General features: G+C 45.1%; 1 protein-coding gene across 1 annotated transcript in view; it reads right to left on the bottom strand.

Moving 5' to 3' along the window:
- lamb1a (laminin, beta 1a) overlaps positions 1–20,269 on the bottom strand; it is a 72,383-nt gene that overhangs the window by 7,667 nt on the left and 44,447 nt on the right. The window contains exons 10-23 of the mRNA XM_075470841.1: positions 16,842–17,018; positions 16,544–16,656; positions 16,212–16,291; positions 12,940–13,075; positions 11,596–11,754; positions 11,315–11,442; positions 10,779–10,899; positions 10,294–10,486; positions 7,531–7,674; positions 5,767–5,998; positions 4,729–4,892; positions 2,490–2,714; positions 959–1,173; positions 410–506 (exon numbers count right to left, since the gene is read on the bottom strand). Coding sequence (XP_075326956.1) covers positions 410–506; positions 959–1,173; positions 2,490–2,714; positions 4,729–4,892; positions 5,767–5,998; positions 7,531–7,674; positions 10,294–10,486; positions 10,779–10,899; positions 11,315–11,442; positions 11,596–11,754; positions 12,940–13,075; positions 16,212–16,291; positions 16,544–16,656; positions 16,842–17,018 — 2,184 coding nt within the window. The remainder of the gene's footprint in view (positions 1–409; positions 507–958; positions 1,174–2,489; positions 2,715–4,728; positions 4,893–5,766; positions 5,999–7,530; positions 7,675–10,293; positions 10,487–10,778; positions 10,900–11,314; positions 11,443–11,595; positions 11,755–12,939; positions 13,076–16,211; positions 16,292–16,543; positions 16,657–16,841; positions 17,019–20,269) is intronic.

The raw sequence follows: 20,269 nt of genomic DNA, 5'->3' as shown, positions 1-20,269 counted from the left end.
ATTTCTCTTTCAGACTTGAATCACTTCTCTCCCTCTTTCTGAACTCGTTTCAGGTTTTCCTCTCTCCACCCCCGGCCGGGACAGTTTTTCTTATTTAACTCCCTGCGACCTTCAGCTGGCTTCACCCTAACAAAGACCCTCTGTGTGTTTGTGGATCTTCAAACAGATCTCTGGTCTCGTCTCCATGGTGATAAGACATCTGGATCCTATGTTAACATCTGGATTTAATAACAGTCACAGCAGATTGCACCAGAAGAAACAGGCTCTGCTTTTCTTTTTCAAATTAATCTGAATTCTAACTTTATTCATGAAAAAAAAAATCTGGCTTTCAATAACTTTTATAACTGATGAACAACTGACTATGACATCATGAAATGCTGCGTCAAGGACTTTTTAACAGTGAACCCACCGTGACATTTGACCTCTGGGTCCCCCCAGAACAGCTCTCTGCACTCGCTGCAGGTTCTTCCTCCGAAGCCGGGATGGCAGGAACACTGCCCGCTGATCTGTGGACGGAAACCTTTACATTCAGCCTGAACCCTGAACCCTGACCCCCAAACCCCCAAACACTGAACCCCAAACCCTGAACCCCTAACCCTGAAACCTGAACCCCAAAACCCCCAAACCCTGAACACTGACCCTTGAACCCTGAACCCCAAACCCTGAACCCCTAACCCTGAAACCTGACCCCCAAACCCTGAACCCTGAACCCCAAACCCCAAAACCCCCAAACCCTGAACACTGACCCCTGAACCCCAAACCCTGAACACTGACCCCTGAACCCCCAAAGCCTGACACCTGACCCCCAACCCCTGAACCCTGAACCCCCAAACCCTGAAACCTGACCCCCAACCCCTGGACCCCAAACCCCAAACCCTGAACACTGACCCCTGAACCCTGACCCCTGAGGGAGGACTGGACTCTTGGCTAACAGAACACATTATGAACTGGTACTCACCTCGTTGCAGGACGTCCCGTACGAGTGTTTCGGGTCGCAGTCGCAGCTCTGGCAGCCCTCGCCGCTCGCCATGTTCCAGGTGTCGGCGGCGCAGCGGTCGCAGTGTTGGCCGACCACGCCGGGCAGGCAGCTACACTGCCCGCTGTGGCGGTCGCAGTCGCAGTCAGCTGACGGACAGCTGGAGGCGGCGCTGCCCAGCCGGTTGCACACGCATTCTGTGGAGAATACCACGATTTATAGATATATAATACCAAGAAACTCAAGATTCAGAGCAGCCTACTGGTCCATACTGATCTGTACTGGTCTCTTGTGGTCTTTAGCCTACTGGTCCATACTTCAACTTTCCACTTTATTGTCCCCAAAAGGGGCGATTGAATGTGCAGCAAGACAACATAAGCACAGAGAACAACAGATAACACAGGACAAACATAAAGTGGAATTGGTCAGTAAAAGGTTAAAAGGACCATAAATATGGTATAAAATAAGATAAAAAAATCATAAATAAATAAATAAAATAAGAAACATCATCACACCATAAAATGCCATAGACAACACCAAGGATCAGGTCAAGTGATCAATGAGGATGTGAATTTAAAAGGGAGATGGCACTGGGGACAAATGAATACTTAAATCTGTTGGTTTTTACAGAGGGGAACCAACATGTGGTCCATGCTGATCTGTACTGGTCTCTTGTGGTCTTTAACCTACTGGTCCATACTGATCTGTACTGGTGTCTTGTGGTCTTTAGCCTACTGGTCCATGCTGATCTGTACTGGTCTCTTGTGGTCTTTAGCCTACTGGTCCATGCTGATCTGTACTGGTCTCTTGTGGTCTTTAGCCTACTGGTCCATGCTGATCTGTACTGGTCTCTTGTGGTCTTTAGCCTACTGGTCCATGCTGATCTGTACTGGTCTCTTGTGGTCTTTAGCCTACTGGTCCATGCTGATCTGTACTGGTCTCTTGTGGTCTTTAACCTACTGGTCCATGCTGATCTGTACTGGTCTCTTGTGGTCTTTAACCTACTGGTCCATGCTGATCTGTACTGGTGTCTTGTGGTCTTTAGCCTACTGGTCCATACTGATCTGTACTGGTGTCTTGTGGTCTTTAGCCTACTGGTCCATGCTGATCTGTACTGGTCTCTTGTGGTCTTTAACCTACTGGTCCATGCTGATCTGTACTGGTCTCTTGTGGTCTTTAGCCTACTGGTCCATACTGATCTGTACTGGTCTCTTGTGGTCTTTAGCCTACTGGTCCATGCTGATCTGTACTGGTCTCTTGTGGTCTTTAACCTACTGGTCCATGCTGATCTGTACTGGTGTCTTGTGGTCTTTAGCCTACTGGTCCATGCTGATCTGTACTGGTCTCTTGTGGTCTTTAGCCTACTGGTCCATGCTGATCTGTACTGGTCTCTTGTGGTCTTTAGCCTACTGGTCCACACTGATCTGTACTGGTCTCCACTTTATACCTGCTTATCTGTATTTTTGTCAGTATTTTTTGTGGTCTCCATGGTAACAAAGTAATGCTGACTCACTCCTGCAGTCCTGCAGCAGGGCGTTGCCGTAGTAACCCAGTTTGCAGCTCTGACAGGCGGGCCCCTCGCTGTGGTACAGGCAGCGCAGACACTCGCCGGTTTCAGAGTCGCAGGACTCGGGATCCGCCATGTCGATGTTGTTGTTGCACTGACAGGGATGGCACTGCCCCCCCGCCTCGCCGGGGTTTCCATAGTAACCAGGTGAGCACCCATCACAGCGAGGACCTGGAGAGGACAGGTGATGAGGCACAGCAGCAGAAACAAACAAAAACAAACTGATCTGAGCTTTGGGTTAGCTTTTGGGTTAGCTTTTGGGTAGCTTTGGGTTAGCTTTGGGGTAGCTTTGGGGTAGCTTTGGGTTAGCTTTGGGTTAGCTTTGGGGTAGCTTTGGGGTAGCTTTGGGTTAGCTTTGGGGTAGCTTTGGGTAGCTTTTGGGTAGCTTTGGGGTAGCTTTGGGTTAGCTTTGGGGTAGCTTTGGGGTAGCTTTGGGTTAGCTTTGGGGTAGCTTTGGGTAGCTTTTTGGGTAGCTTTTGGGTTAGCTTTGGGGTAGCTTTGGGGTAGCTTTGGGTTAGCTTTGGGGTAGCTTTGGGTAGCTTTTGGGTAGCTTTGGGGTAGCTTTGGGTTAGCTTTGGGGTAGCTTTGGGGTATCTTTGGGGTAGCTTTGGGTAGCTTTGGGGTAGCTTTGGGTTAGCTTTGGGGTAGCTTTGGGTTCACCGCCCCTGCTGTTATCTGGAAAGTTCTAACTGATCCAGTTTGTGCCAGAAACATGATCAGGAAGGTAAACTGCCGACACCTTTGGAGCCCAGGCTAACTTATGTTTTACTAATTCTTAGCAATTCTAAAACCAACTCCTGCTTTATGCTTCGTGTTTCTGCCTCCATTCTTACATCCATTTTCCATTCAGCTTTCACTCTCTCAGTGGCACCAATGAAGGCTGATAAATTATAAAGTTTTACCCTCAGCTGAGTTTCAGACTTTTTACCCAGCATTTCATTTTAAACCTTCTGCTTAATGTGTTCAAGAAGACTGAAGAGATATTCAAGAGATTTTTTAGGGTTAGGGTTAGAGATTTTTCTTGAAATAGTTCAACTTGACTATCACGTCAGTTTGTCGTGTAAAGAAGGGAGAAAGTGAGTGATTCACTCGTCTGTCAGCGGCTGATTTCAGCTTTAACGTCTTATTTCCTGCAGTAATAACAGACCTGACATCTCAACGCATTCCTGCCTCAGTGTTTCCATCAGCCTAAATCACAGAGCTCCTTAAATGAAACCTTTATCTCCACAGACAGCAGCTATCATTATCACCTCAGAAAACTTCCTGTTGATGTTCGGGTCTTAGTGCGAGTTACAATTAAAACCTGTCTGCAGGTGGCATCGAGTTACCGTTTGTTGTTTTTTAAATTCTGTAGATTTTGTTCCAGTTTTGACCCCTGTTATCTGTGTTATTTCTGTAGGACGGATTACAGTTTTACATCATTTACTAATAACCGGGTCGGGATGTTTTCTGCTACAGTAAATGCAAACATGGATCTGTTGACTTTGGGAATTCATTGTATGCTGCTGTGTGACATGTATTTCTGATGTTAATAACAGGCTTCAAAGACCAGTCCCAGCATTCTGCTTTCATAATGGTGACCCTGACTCAGTCCTCTGAGCTTTATTGGATGATGTGTTTTTTAACCCTAATCCCTGATAGGGGACATTTTTCTCCACTTGGGATGAATTTTCTCCTCTATTTTAACTGGAAATAGTGATACTCATCATATTTGGTGCAGTTGTGCATTTTTGACTATTTTTTTCCAATTTCAAACACACATCATATACAATGCAATTTTTCATTGTGTCTAAAAAAAAACTCCTTAATTTCTGAAAAGGGACATTTTTGTCCCCTTCTAAAATGATCCCCAAAATACCACATGTTAAATTTTTTTTATTCTTCCACTTCAGTTCTGATCATAACCACCAAGTTTGCAATTATTTAAAAAAAAATTAACCCTTTAAATACCAGTGTATATGAGGTAAACACCAGTTTCCGTTAAAAAACACACACAAAAACTGCAGTATTTTCAATGTATGCCGTGCAAAGTGAAATATTCTCTGGGGGATTCTTAGGTCTGGGATATGTTATTGATGAGCTACAACATCAGTTTTATCAGCTTTTTAGTTTTTCTGCAGCGGCAGATTAAAAAATGTCCCTTTTCAAAAATGAAGTTGATTTTTTAAATCAGGTAAAGTTTTACCTTTATATCCTGTGGTGCAGACACAGACGGTCTGCTGGGAGTCATCGCTACGGTAACAAGTCCCGGCGAACTGCCGCAGGCTGTCGGGGCCGTCGGGACACATGCAGGGACGGCAGTGATCACCTGACCCCAACACTGGGTCACCATAGTAACCATCCAGACACCTGAATGAAGGGAAAAATGAGGAGAGGTCAAAGGGTCAGGTGACCTGGCTGTTTTCGAAACTGCCTACTTCTCCTACTTCTCCTACTACTCCTACTAACTTTAACTTTCCAGGATGTATACTAGATTCTCCTAAATGTTGGGTATGCATCATGAGGTTACTACTCATACTCAAACTACCCAAGATGCAACGTAACGTGACGTCGCCGATCGTCATTTCCTGTCAAAACGGCAGTTTCAAGCTAGCAACAACGAGGGTAGGTTCACTTCCTGTTTTCAAAACAAAAGCACCAAATGTATGGTAATGGCTTTCCCTATGATAAAAGGCAACGGGTATTTTATTTTGTGAAAATAACCGGAAGTGCGTTAGCTCACTGCGGCTAGCTTTAGTAGCACCGAATTCGTGGGAACAAAATTGTAAACAGCCGGTATTTTGTCAGGTTTTCAACACGTTGGGGATCTAAACGACTACTTTCTCTTCTGAAAATGTTTCAAATGTTGCTAAAGTTTACAGAGTTTAGAGCTTAAGGGAAATCAGCTTCAGGCCGGCTGATTTCAGCTCTTGTAGTGCATAACTATGCAGTATGGAGTATGGAGTATGTAGTATGTAGTATGCAGTATGTAGTATGCAGTATGTAGTATGTAGTATGCAGTATGCAGTATGTAGTATGCAGTATGTAGTATGGAGTATGCAGTATGCAGTATGGAGTATGTAGTATGGAGTATGCTGTATGTAGTATGCAATATGCTGTATGTAGTATGTAGTATGCTGTATGTAGTATGCTGTATGTAGTATGTAGTATGCTGTAGGCTGTTTTGAACACAGCTCTGGACCTGGCTGTGATCAGTCAGGTCACCTGACCCGTGTGGTCTCACCTGTCGCAGCTGGCTCCGGCGGTGTCCTCCCTGCAGCCTAGGCAGCGGCCCGTCTCGGGGTCGCAGGTGTCCGAGTGGCCGTTGCAGGAGCAGGGGCGGCAGGTGGGGAAGCCCCAGTGACCCGGCAGGCAGCGCTCGCACCGCCGCCCGTAAGCCCCGCCCACACAGACGCACTGACCGCTCAGCTGGTTGCAGAACGGACTCTGAGACCCCAGAGAGTCGCACTCACACGCTGAAACACACGGGCAGTGTTAAAGGTTAAAGGTTATCGGAGAGGTTAAAGGTTAAAGGTTCTGAGGGTATCGGACGGGTTAAAGGTTCTGAAGTCATCGGAGGGGTTAAAGGTTCTGAAGTCATCGGAGGGGTTAAAGGTTAAAGGTTCTGAAGTCATCGGACGGGTTAAAGGTTAAAGGTTCTGAAGTCATCGGACGGGTTAAAGGTTCTGAAGTCATCGGAGGGGTTAAAGGTTCTGAAGTCATCGGACGGGTTAAAGGTTCTGAAGTCATCGGAGGGGTTAAAGGTTCTGAAGTCATCGGAGGGGTTAAAGGTTAAAGGTTCTGAAGTCATCGGAGGGGTTAAAGGTTCTGAAGTCATCGGACGGGTTAAAGGTTAAAGGTTCTGAAGTCATCGGACGGGTTAAAGGTTCTGAAGTCATCGGAGGGGTTAAAGGTTCTGAAGTCATCGGACGGGTTAAAGGTTAAAGGTTAAAGGTTAAAGGTTCTGAAGTCATCGGAGGGGTTAAAGGTTCTGAAGTCATCGGACGGGTTAAAGGTTCTGAAGTCATCGGAGGGGTTAAAGGTTCTGAAGTCATCGGAGGGGTTAAAGGTTAAAGGTTCTGAAGTCATCGGAGGGGTTAAAGGTTCTGAAGTCATCGGACGGGTTAAAGGTTAAAGGTTCTGAAGTCATCGGACGGGTTAAAGGTTCTGAAGTCATCGGAGGGGTTAAAGGTTCTGAAGTCATCGGAGGGGTTAAAGGTTAAAGGTTCTGAAGTCATCGGAGGGGTTAAAGGTTCTGAAGTCATCGGACGGGTTAAAGGTTAAAGGTTCTGAAGTCATCGGACGGGTTAAAGGTTCTGAAGTCATCGGAGGGGTTAAAGGTTCTGAAGTCATCGGACGGGTTAAAGGTTAAAGGTTAAAGGTTCTGAAGTCATCGGAGGGGTTAAAGGTTCTGAAGTCATCGGAGGGGTTAAAGGTTAAAGGTTCTGAAGTCATCGGAGGGGTTAAAGGTTCTGAAGTCATCGGACGGGTTAAAGGTTAAAGGTTCTGAAGTCATCGGACGGGTTAAAGGTTCTGAAGTCATCGGAGGGGTTAAAGGTTCTGAAGTCATCGGACGGGTTAAAGGTTAAAGGTTAAAGGTTCTGAAGTCATCGGAGGGGTTAAAGGTTCTGAAGTCATCGGACAGGTTAAAGGTTAAAGGTTCTGAAGTCATCGGAGGGGTTAAAGGTTCTGAAGTCATCGGACGGGTTAAAGGTTAAAGGTTAAAGGTTCTGAAGTCATCGGACGGGTTAAAGGTTAAAGGTTAAAGGTTCTGAAGTCATCGGAGGGGTTAAAGGTTAAAGGTTCTGAAGTCATCGGACAGGTTAAAGGTTCTGAAGTCATCGGAGGGGTTAAAGGTTCTGAAGTCATCGGACGGGTTAAAGGTTCTGAAGTCATCGGACAGGTTAAAGGTTAAAGGTTCTGAAGTCATCGGAGGGGTTAAAGGTTCTGAAGTCATCGGACAGGTTAAAGGTTAAAGGTTCTGAGGTTAAAGGTTAAAGGTTCTGACCTCTGCAGCCGCCGGGGCCGAACTGAAACGTGTCCGGAGCGCAGCGGTCACAGTTCCTGCCCACCACGTTGGGCCGACACCGACACTGACCGCCGCTGGGGTCGCACACCGTGCTGAGCGAGCCCTGAGGGTCACACTGGCATTCTGGGAAAAAAAGAGTCCAACACAGGAGGCGGTTCAGATCAACAAGCTGCAGATTCTAAGGACCTAAGGTGGACCTAAGGTGGACCAAGGGGGCTCTAAGGTGGACCAAGGGGGACCTAAGGTAGACCTAAGGTGGATCTATGGTGGACCTTTGGGATCTAAGGTGAACCTAATGTGGATCTAAGGTGGACCTAATGTGGATCTAAGGTGGACCTAATGTGGATCTAAGGTGGACCTTTGGGACCTAAGCTGGATCTAAGGTGGACCAAAGGTGGACCTTTGGGACCTAAGGTGGACCTAAGGTGGACCTAAGGTGGATCTAAGGTGGATCTTTGGGACCTAAGGGGGATCTAAGGTGGACCTAAGATGGACCTAAGGTGGACCTCAGATGGACCTAAGGTGGACCTAAGGTGGACCTAAGGTGGACCTAAAATGGACCTAAGGTGGACCTTTGGGACCTAAGGTGGACCTAAAGTGGGCCTAAGGTGGATCTAAGGTGGATCTTTGGGACCTAAGGTGGACCTATGGTGGATCTAAGGTGGACCTTTGGGACCTAAGGTGGATCTAAGGTGGACCTAAGGTGGATCTAAGGGGGACCTTTGGGACCTAAGGTGGACCAAGGGGGACCTAAGGTGGATCTAAGGTGGACCTTTGGGATCTAAGGTGAACCTAATGTGGATCTAAAGTGGACCTAATGTGGATCTAAGGTGGACCTTTGGGACCTAAGGTGGACCTAAGGTGGATCTAAGGTAGACCTTTGGGACCTAAGGTGGATCTAAGGTGGATCTTTGGGACCTAAGGTGGATCTAAGGTGGACCTTTGGGACCTAAGGTGGATCTAAGGTGGACCTAAGGTGGATCTAAGGTGGACCTACGATGGACCTAAGGTGGACCTTTGGGACCTAAGATGGATCTAAGGTGGACCTAAAATGGACCTAAGGTGGACCTTTGGGACCTAAGGTGGACCTAAGGTGGATCTTTGGGACCTAAGGGGGACCTAAGGTGGATCTTTGGGACCTAAGGTGGACCTAAGGTGGATCTAAGGTGGACCTTTGGGACCTAAGGTGGACCTAAGATGGACCTAAGGTGGACCTTTGGGACCTAAGGTGGATCTAAGGTGGACCTAAGGTGGATCTTTGGGAACTAAGGTGGATCTAAGGTGGATCTTTGGGAACTAAGGTGGATCTAAGGTGGACCTTTGGGACCTAAGGTGGATCTAAGGTGGACCTAAGATGGACCTAAGGTGGACCTTTGGGACCTAAGGTGGATCTAAGGGGGACCTTTGGGACCTAAGGTGGATCTAAGGTGGACCTAAGATGGACCTAAGGTGGACCTTTGGGACCTAAGGTGGACCTAAGGTGGATCTTTGGGACCTAAGGGGGACCTAAGGTGGATCTTTGGGACCTAAGGTGGACCTAAGGTGGATCTAAGGTGGACCTTTGGGACCTAAGGTGGACCTAAGATGGACCTAAGGTGGACCTTTGGGACCTAAGGTGGATCTAAGGTGGACCTAAGGTGGATCTTTGGGAACTAAGGTGGATCTAAGGTGGATCTTTGGGAACTAAGGTGGATCTAAGGTGGACCTTTGGGACCTAAGGTGGATCTAAGGTGGACCTAAGATGGACCTAAGGTGGACCTTTGGGACCTAAGGTGGATCTAAGGGGGACCTTTGGGACCTAAGGTGGACCTAAGGTGGCTCTAAGGTGGATCTTTGGGACCTAAGGTGGACCTAAGGTGGATCTAAGGTGGATCTTTGGGACCTAAGGTGGACCTTTGGGACCTAAGGTGGACCTAAGGTGGATCTAAGGTGGATCTTTGGGACCTAAGGTGGATCTTTGGGACCTAAGGTGGACCTAAGGTGGACCTAAGGTGGATCTAAGGTGGACCTTTGGGACCTAAGGTGGACCTAAGATGGACCTAAGGTGGACCTTTGGGACCTAAGGTGGATCTAAGGTGGACCTAAGGTGGATCTTTGGGAACTAAGGTGGATCTAAGGTGGATCTTTGGGAACTAAGGTGGATCTAAGGTGGACCTTTGGGACCTAAGGTGGATCTAAGGTGGACCTAAGATGGACCTAAGGTGGACCTTTGGGACCTAAGGTGGATCTAAGGGGGACCTTTGGGACCTAAGGTGGACCTAAGATGGACCTTTGGGACCTAAGGTGGACCTAAGGTGGCTCTAAGGTGGATCTTTGGGACCTAAGGTGGACCTAAGGTGGATCTAAGGTGGATCTTTGGGACCTAAGGTGGACCTTTGGGACCTAAGATGGACCTAAGGTGGACCTAAGGTGGATCTAAGGTGGATCTTTGGGACCTAAGGTGGACCTTTGGGACCTAAGGTGGACCTAAGGTGGATCTAAGGTGGATCTAAGGTGGACCTTTGGGACCTAAGGTGGATCTAAGGTGGACCTAAGGTGGACCTAAGGTGGATCTAAGGTGGATCTTTGAGACCTAAGGTGGACCTTTGGGACCTAAGGTGGATCTAAGGTGGATCTAAGGTGGATCTTTGGGACCTAAGGTGGACCTTTGGGACCTAAGGTGGACCTAAGGTGGATCTAAGGTGGATCTAAGGTGGATCTAAGGTGGATCTAAGGTGGATCTAAGGTGGACCTAAGGTGGACCTTTGGCTCCCTGGTGCAACATGGCAGAAATGCTGAAGATGAAGTTCCTGCAGATGTCCGTCAGCGGAGTCTTGATGACGCTCTGGCTGTTCTCCAGACACCGATAACGCTGGAATGTTTCCCATTGGTTGCTTTCGCCGGAGTCCCCCCCGGTGAAGATCTCCAGGTTTTTACAGTGCGGCATCAACACAATCTGAGGACAGAAGATGATGAGAACGTGTGATCCTGAAGGAAGAAACTTTTGGCTTTTAAACATTTAGTGAGTTTCAGGAGACATTTAAACCAAAAAGTTTTTCCACTAAAATAACTCTTCCTAGATCTGATTTAATTAAATAGTTCATCTGTTGGCTTCATGTCGTCTCTCATAAGGAACAACCAGGTGGCACAGTGGAATCTTTTCATGGGGACGTAATGATGAATCCACAGGGGGTTGGAGATTCTGTCCATTAGAACTAAAATGACATACAACTAGTCAGATGCCTCACCGAGTCGATAAGTGTGTACGGAGACTGGATGTCACTGAGGGCCGAGTACAGCGGCAGACTGAGGCGGATCGTGTAGTTCAGACCAGATTCAAAACACACCGGCCGGTCAAGAACCACATACCTGTAAAGACAAAGTCCATTTTAGAGATGACCTCAATTATCCTGCACATGAACACTGAGCCGAATGCCTCAAACACAACCAGCCTGTGACCCAGTAAGAGGTTAGGGTTACTTAAGGTTAGGGTAGGGTAGGGTAACTTAGGGTTAGGACAGGGTAACTCAGGGTAAGGGTTAGGGTTAGAGTTAGGGTAGGTTTAGGGTTACTTAGGGTTTCTGAATATGCTGGGATACCTTATGGAGTTACAAATAGTTAACAAGTAAAAGCCATTCCAATTTAAAGTATTTCATTCATACAGTGATTGGTTTCTTTTAAACTGGTGCTTGAGGTTCAAATGAAACATGCAGAATATGAATGAGGTCACATGGAACAGGCAGATGCTTTGACACATTTTTAGGAAACAGTGTTGACTGCTGACCGTGAGCCGGGGTGAAGCGAGACCATTTGGTTGTCGTCGTCGGGCACCGTGTTGACACAGCGGCTGTCAGCTCTGATTGGTCCAGGCCTCATCACAGTTATCAGAACCTCCTCCCATTGGTCAGGCAGCTGCAGAACCAATAAACACCTCAGAGGTTTTATGCTTTCCACTTTAAGAAGATGCACAGCATTGAGAAAGGAAGGAAGTCCTGACTCTTGTCCAGCCATGCTATGCTCATAGGTGATGCCACATTGGTTATCGGCCTGTAGACTGTGTCCTACCTGAGGCTCATAGCGGATGAGGATGTTATACTCCATGGAATGAGGAATATTATCTATGGAGAACTCCAGGAAGGCCCCCTCTGGAACATTCACTAGGCCATCACCTGTCCAGGTGGGACTACGATCCTGAGGGGGGGGCCTCGGGACCAGCATCACTCCCTACAACAACATTAGGACACAAAACCTGATCACACCCTGACGCTCAAACAAAGACCATAAACCTTTGTGTACACGCAGAAAGAAATCACCGTGAGAAGCTGACGGTTCATGGCTTTTTGGGACCAATTCTGATTTTATAGGAGAAAATGTGCATATTAACAATCTGTCAACCGATTTAGTGAATTTCTGAATCATCCGTCAGGGACAGAGGAGAGAAGTGGTTTTACCAGGTGTCCCATTACCAGGTACACTATAAACCACCTTATGCTCAAACACCGCTCAGGTTCAGATCAGGTTCAGATCAGGGAGGCTGCTCCTCCATCATGAAGTCCCCCAGAAGAAGAAGTATGAAATAGTGCCGCATTAAAGTAGCGTCTGAAACTCATCAGCAGCTTTCAGTGAACAATACATAGTTAGGGAATGAGTGGACAAGGAAAACTCAGCCAATGTCCCGCTGAAAGTTTGTCACTGAAACCTTGTGCAGATCACATGGTTAAAACCAGGTGTCTTTTAATCTGTTAGAACGAACCATCTGTGCTGAACCTGGAAGGAACCATTGTTCCAAGGAACCAGATTCTTACTTTGTTTTTTAAACATATCTTCTGATTTAGATTTTTGTTAATTTGATTATTTTGGCATCCTAGACTTAGGTGTGGTATTGGCTGAGTTCATGTGAGGCAGATTATTTGTTGTTAACCCGTTAAACAGTTGTGTTTTCTTTTCTTTTTCTTTTATTTTAACCGGTTGTGTTTTCTTTTTTATTATTTTTATTTTAATTTTATTTTAACAGGTTGTGTTTTTTTTTTTATTATTATTTTTTCTTTTAACCGGTTGTGTTTTCTTTTCTTTTTTTTATCATTTTTATTTTTATTGTATTTTAACCGGTTGTGTTTTCACGGACATCCCATTTTGGCTCAGACCCATTTCATTTCTGGTTCGTGCTGACCAAGAATTCTCGATCAGTGACTTCAAATAAGGTAAAAAACAAGAAATTATGGGGAGTCATTAAGAAATTGTGGAATAATTGTACACATCCTTTCTCACAGATTCCGTGATGCTCAGACAAACGTGTTTTTAGCCACAAAACACACGGTTTCAAAAGTTATCAAAGTTTCTGTTAAGTCTGCAACAGGCTGCTTATTGTTTATTAAAACATCTGTGGTTGAAGTTAAAACAGTGACTCACGGGTCCAAATTTGGCATCTTCAGCCTCGTAGGTGTAGTGATCCAGAGAAATGAAGTAGAATCCAGACTCGACCTGATCACAGCGCCGCCCAAACATGTGATCTTTGCACAGGCACTGACCGCTCACCGGATCACACCTTTCAGACAAAACAGAAAAACTGAAGGAAAGATTCTGAGAAACAACAAGCTGGATGATGATTCATTATTTTGAGTAGTATGAGTCAACCCTTTAGGCCCCTCACTGTCACTGTCTGTGGGTTCTTGCCATGTTTTTAGTTTGTGTTTAGTTCTTAGTTTTTATGTCTTTGTTTTAAGTTTTAGGTTGTCATTTTAGTTTTGCCATGTCATGCCACCTTCTTTCTCCTGCCATCAGCCTCACTTCCCTCACCTGTTTTCCCCATCAGCTGCACTCTATCACTAATCACTCTCCACAGTATTTAGTCTCCATGGCTGTGTTCAAAACCGCCTACTACTCCTACTACTCCTACTAACTTTAACTTTTTTTAAGTTGCCGGATGCATACTAGATTCTCTGAAATGTTGGGTATGCATCATGAGGTTACTACTCATACTCAAACTACCCAAGATGCAACCTAACGTGACGTCGCCGATCGTCATTTCCTGTCAAAACGGCAGTTTCAAGCTAGCTACAACGAGGGTAGGTTCACTTCCTGTTTTCAAAACAAAAGCACCAAATGTATGGTAATGGCTTTCCCTATGATAAAAGGCAACGGGTATTTTATTTTGTGAAAATAACCGGAAGGACGTTGCTCACTGCGGCTAGCTTTAGTAGCGGCGAATTCGTGGGAACAAAATTGTAAACAGCCGGTATTTTGTCAGGTTTTCAACACGTTGGGGATCTAAACGACTACTTTCTCTCCTGAAAATGTTTCAAATGTTGCTAAAGTTTACAGAGTTTAGAGCTTAAGAGAAATCAGCTTCAGGCCGGCTGATTTCGGCTCGGGCAGGAGCCAAATGCATTGTGGGTAAACGCTCTGCATACTGTCTGATCGAATGAGTATGTAGTATGCAGTATGTAGTATGTAGTATGCAGTATGTAGTATGTAGTATGCAGTATGTAGTATGTAGTATGTAGTATGCAGTATGTAGTATGCAGTATGCAGTATGCAGTATGGAGTATGCAGTATGGAGTATGCAGCATGCAGTATGTAGTATGCAGTATGGAGTATGCAGTATGCAGTATGTAGTATGCAGTATGGAGTATGCAGTATGCAGTATGTAGTATGCAGTATGTAGTATGCAGTATGTAGTATGTAGTATGTAGTATGCAGTATGGAGTATGCAGTATGGAGTATGCAGTATGTAGTATGTAGTATGCAGTATGTAGTATGCAGTATGCAGTATGCAGTATGGAGTATGCAGTATGGAGTATGCAGTATGGAGTATGCAGTATGTAGTATGCAGTATGTAGTATGTAGTATGGAGTATGCAGTATGGAGTATGCAGTATGTAGTATGCAGTATGTAGTATGCAGTATGGAGTATGCAGTATGTAGTATGTAGTATGCAGTATGTAGTATGCAGTATGCAGTATGGAGTATGCAGTATGGAGTATGTAGTATGCAGTATGGAGTATGCAGTATGTAGTATGTAGTATGCAGTATGTAGTATGCAGTATGCAGTATGGAGTATGCAGTATGGAGTATGCAGTATGTAGTATGTAGTATGCAGTATGTAGTATGCAGTATGCAGTATGTTGTATGCAGTATGCAGTATGCAGTATGTAGTATGCAGTATGCAGTATGTAGTATGCAGTATGGAGTATGCAGTATGCAGTATGCAGTATGTAGTATGCAGTATTGAGTATGCAGTATGCAGTATGTAGTATGCAGTATGTAGTATGTAGTATGCAGTATGTAGTATGCAGTATGCAGTATGTAGTATGCAGTATGGAGTATGCAGTATGTAGTATGCAGTATGGAGTATGCAGTATGTAGTATGTAGTATGCAGTATGCAGTATGCAGTATGTAGTATGTAGTATGCATTATGTAGTATGCAGTATGCAGTATGTAGTATGCAGTATGCAGTATGCAGTATGTAGTATGCAGTATGCAGTATGCAGTGTGTAGTATGCAGTATGTAGTATGTAGTATGCAGTATGCAGTATGTAGTATGCAGTATGTAGTATGCAGTATGGAGTATGCAGTATGCAGTATGCAGTATGTAGAATGCAGTATGCAGTATGTAGTATGCAGTATGCATTATGCAGTATGTAGTATGCAGTATGTAGTATGCCGTATGCAGTATGCAGTATGCAGGATGCAGTATGTAGTATGTAGTATGCAGTATGCAGTATGTAGTATGTAGTATGTAGTATGCAGTATGCAGTATGTAGTATGCAGTATGGAGTATGCAGTATGTAGTATGCAGTATGTAGTATGTAGTATGCAGTATGCAGTATGTAGTATGCAGTATGCAGTATGGAGTATGCAGTATGCAGTATGCAGTATGTAGTATGCAGTATGTAGTATGCAGTATGCAGTATGGAGTATGTAGTATGTAGTATGCAGTATGCAGTATGTAGTATGTAGTAGGCGGTTTCGAACACAGCCCATGTCTTTCCATGTTCACAGTCAGATCCTCCTCCGGCATCCATGGTCCTTGTCACAGTCAAGTTAAGTATTTTCATGCCAAGTCAAGTCTATTGTTTTTTGTCACAGCCTTGTTTTTTGATATCCGGCTCAGCCGTGCTTTCTGTTAAAACCTTTTATTGAAAATAAATCAAGTTTTCTTTTTGAAAAGTCTGCATCCTCCCTCACACCCACCCACTCTGACAGAAGGATCTGACCACAAACGGATGCGGCAGACTCTTTTTGGGAGCTGGTCGGTGAACTCTTCTCCTTGGGGCTGGAGAAAAATGCCTGGCGGAAATTGGATGTGGCCAATAAAATCCTGGACTGTTTATCACAGAGAACACTCCAAACGTGGGCGCTGGATGTGTCCCACATCAGGGAGGAGGCACGGGGTGTACAGCATGCTGCCATGATGGCCATTTCTGGCATGGAACCTGAGAAGGTGGCAGCACTGTACACCTCCTCCCTCGTTTTGCTCTTATGGGTTTTATAAAGCGGCCCTCATTGGTTCTGTTGGTCAGGAGTTGATTTTCAAACTGCAGCTGAATTATGTAAAATTGTGCTTATTTCTAAGATCAGTTCAACACACTCATTAAATCTAAGTGACACCCTGAATGTGTCTGATAACACATGAAGGAAAATAATCTGCAGATGATGCAGTTAGTTTGGTCAGAACTCACCGGTTGTTGACGGCTCCTCCCACATCACAGTCACATGTTCGGCAGCCGTCCCTGTCGTTACTCAGACCCCAGTGTTCCGGCTGCAAACACAAACACACCAAACACATGTTGGGTTAGTCTGTGGACCTCCCAGCTCGTTTCTGTCTGATTCCCAGCTGTGAGAGGAAGCCACTCAGACTCTCAGTAAACACACAAACTGGCATCAAACACTCCCAGTGTTCACAGCTGTGGGCTAAAGTCCCCGTTCAACATGAACTCATCTTTGGGTTGGATCCCTGCCCAAAGCCGATTGGCTGTGGGCAGTAATGAAGGTATTTGAGGCGTTTTCTCACCACGCACTGGTCACAGTCCCGTCCCGTCACCAGACGCTTACAGAAGCAACTTCCTGATTGGCTGTCGCAGGGGTTTCCTCCAGGAGCTGTTCCCAGAGGGCTGCAGGTGCACGCTGCCTCCCCAGAAACAGAAACAGTGGATATAAATGGTTCATTTACTCAGTCAGCTGCTGTGTTTCACTTCTCATGTTTTGGGTTCTGAATGCCACCAAAGAAAATCTAAAAAGAAACTTAAATTCTTAATAATTTACACTCAGAAGCTGTTTTTGGCTGCTGATGATGAACAGATATCTCGTACCTTTGCAGCCTTCAGGCTCGCCGCTGAGCCCGTAATGCGCCGCTTTGCAGCGCTCACAGCGCTCTCCCTCTACGTTGGCTTTACAGCGGCACTGACCAGCGATCAGACCAGCTCCCACATCCGTCATCCGGTCACAGATTCCTCCGTTCAGAGAGCCCAGAGGGTCACAGTCACAGGCTGCACACACAATATCCATCAGTCATCAGACAGTTGATCAGACATCAAACTGCCTTTGTTTATTATTTTCAACAAGCTGGGTCCAAAACACAGGTAGCCAATTATCGGCACATTAGCCTCCTACCGATTGTCTCTCAGGTTGCAGAGAAGTGGGTAGCAACTCAGCTAATCAATCATCTTGATAAAGGATTTACCCCACTCCACAGAATGCAGTTCGGCTTCCGGGCCAATCACTCCACTGAGACGGCGAACTGTTTTTTCATTGAAAATGTAAAATTGTTATTGGATAAGAACCCCTGTGTAGGAGCTGTGTTCTTGGATCTCAGGAAAGTGTTTGATACTGTCAACCATCAGGTACTCTTAAACAAACTCACTCATTTTTGCTGATGCTGTTTCATGGTTTTAGTCATATGTCAGGTAGAACGCAGTGTGTTAGGGTTGATGATGGTAAGTCTTGCTATCGAGATAGTCTTGTTGGAGTTCCACAGGGCTCAATTCTGGGGCCTTTGTTATTTTCCATGTACTTTAATGATCTCCCAGATGTCTGCCCGGAAATTAATGTCTTGATGTATGCTGATGATGCTGTGATTTACACTCAGGGAAAGGATGCTATGTCAACAGCAGATAAGCTAACCAATGGATTAACCAGGGTGCAGGGCTGGCTACGCAATTCTTGTTTAATGTTGAATGAGAAAAAAAACTGTGCACATGCTGTTCTCCAAAAAAGGAACAAGTCATATTGTACCACCAATGTCTCATAGCAAAATGTCTAAATGCAAAGCCCATAACAAACACACAAGTCATACCACTGACCCACCAATGTCTCCAAATGAACATGCTGTCTTCTTGGACGGAGTGGAATTGAAGACTGTAACTGAATTCAAGTATCTCGGGGTGATACTGAACTCCAATCTTACTTTTAAGAAACACACCAAGAAGTTTACCAGCACTTTAAAATTCAATATACAAAATTTTAAGCAAATCAGACCTTTTATTACAAATGCAGCTGCAAAAGCCTACCTGCACCGTATGATTTTGTCCCATATCGAATACTGTTTTACATCCTGGATGTTTGTGGGTATCACCACTCTTAAACCAATTAAACAATTATACAAGAAAGCCGTAAAGGTCTACGATCGGAAACCCCAGTCTTCCCATCACTGCCCAATTTTAAAAAAGCACTACTTATTAACCTTTGAGAATCTCAGAACATTCAGAAGCACCGGTCTCATCTATAGATCTCTGAACGGGCTGGCACCACCGCCCCTGGGTAACTTAATTAAACAGAAAAACAGGGTGACAATGACAAGATCAGCCACTGGGGGGACTGTGAGCTACAGTTTAGGAGAACGGCATTTGCACAGAAGGTCCTATCAGTTTTCGGTTGCTCTACATGGAACACAGTTCCGTTTGCCATAAGGGAAAATTCAACATATGTAGCTTTTAAGAAACAACTAAAAACATGGCTTACAGATAACCAGGACTGTAAACATGAAGGGTAGTTTTATTTAACATGCAATACTAAAAATAAATTGGTAGTAATTCTTTAATTCTTAAAATTAGTTGGCACTTTACTCCATGCACTTTAAAAATAGCACTTTAGGATAAATGCACTTTATATGATTGACGCTGTGACGGTTTGCTTTGCGGTAAGACGTGTTGCATCACTTCCTGTTACCTTGCTTGTGCACTGTGGAATTTCTTGCTCCGCTTGGAGTACTGATAATCACTTTATTTCGATCTATAACTTACACAATTTTGCATTTTTAAACTCTATAGCTTACTGTTCTGTTCTAACACACTCCTACAGATCTTTAATCTTTATTCTCACTTTTTAACGGTGTGTCTGGTTCTCTAGCGTAGCATGGCTACCGGTTCTCTTCCTCCTTCTCCTGCTTTCACCTGCTCCGTGTGTCAGATGTTTAGTTACTCCTCTGCCTCCTTTAGCGATACTGGTACATGTAACAAATGTAGTCTTTTTGTAGTTTTGGAGGCGAGGTTATCTGAATTGGAAGCTCGGCTCTGCACTGTTGAAAATCAACCGATAGCGAGCCAGGTCCCTTTAGCCAGTGTGGAGCCACCTAGCGTAGCTAGCTCAATTAGCCTCCCCCTAGCAGAACCTGAGCAGCCAGGATTACAGGGTGGCTGGGTGACTGTCAGGAAGAGGCATAGCTCTAAAGTCAAGCCCGTTGTTCACCATCGACCTGTCCACGCTTCTAACAGATTTTCCCCACTCAGCGACACACCCGCTGAGGACAAAACCCTGGTAATTGGCAGCTCTATAGTCAGAAACGTGGCATTAGAGACACCAGCGGCCATAGTCAAATGCATTCCAGGGGCCAGAGCGGGCGACATAGAATCCTATTTAAAACTGCTGGCTAAGGATAAACGTAAATATGGTAAAATAGTTATTCACGTCGGCGTTAATGACACCCGGTTACGCCAATCGGAGGTCACTAAAATGAATGTTGCATCGGTGTGTAATTTTGCCAAAACAATGTGGGACTCCGTAGTTTTCTCTGGACCCCTGCCAAATCTGACCAGTGATGACATGTTTAGCCGCATGTCGTCCTACAATCGCTGGTTGTCTAGATGGTGTCCAGCAAACAACGTGGGCTACAGAGATAATTGGCAATCTTTCTGGAGGAAACCTGGTCTGATGAGGAGAGACGGCATCCATCCCACTTTGGAAGGAGCAGCTCTCATTTCTAGAAATATGGATGAATTTATTTGCCACCCTAAAACATGACAACCCAGGGCTAAGACCAGGATGCAGAGTTGTAGTCTTACACACTTCTCTGCAGCTTCCCACCTGCTGCTACCCACCCAATCGATTAACACAAAAGGAGCAAATCCTCTTGTGCAAAAAGAAATTATTAAAACAAAAACTTTAACTGAACAAAAACATCAAACTATTAAATGTGGTTTGCTGAATATCAGATCTCTCCTTTCGAAGTCTCTGTTAGTGAATGAGTTGATTTGTGATCATCATATTGATATATTTTGTCTTACAGAAACCTGGCTGCAGCAGGAGGATCATGTTAGCATCATGTTAGCATCATGTTAGCATCATGTTAGCATCATGTTAGCATCATGTTAGCATTAATGAAGCAACTCCCTCTGACTGTTTAAATGTTCACGTTCCTGGAACCACAGGCAGAGGAGGGGGAGTGGCAGCTATCTTCAGATCAGGGTTACTCATCAGTCCCAGACCCAAGATTAGTTTTAGCTCTTTTGAATATCTGATTCTC

This window comes from Odontesthes bonariensis, chromosome 7 (genome assembly GCF_027942865.1).
Source record: "Odontesthes bonariensis isolate fOdoBon6 chromosome 7, fOdoBon6.hap1, whole genome shotgun sequence".
NCBI classification, from domain to species: Eukaryota; Metazoa; Chordata; class Actinopteri; order Atheriniformes; family Atherinopsidae; genus Odontesthes; species Odontesthes bonariensis.
This window is presented reverse-complemented; position numbering and strand designations above follow the sequence as displayed.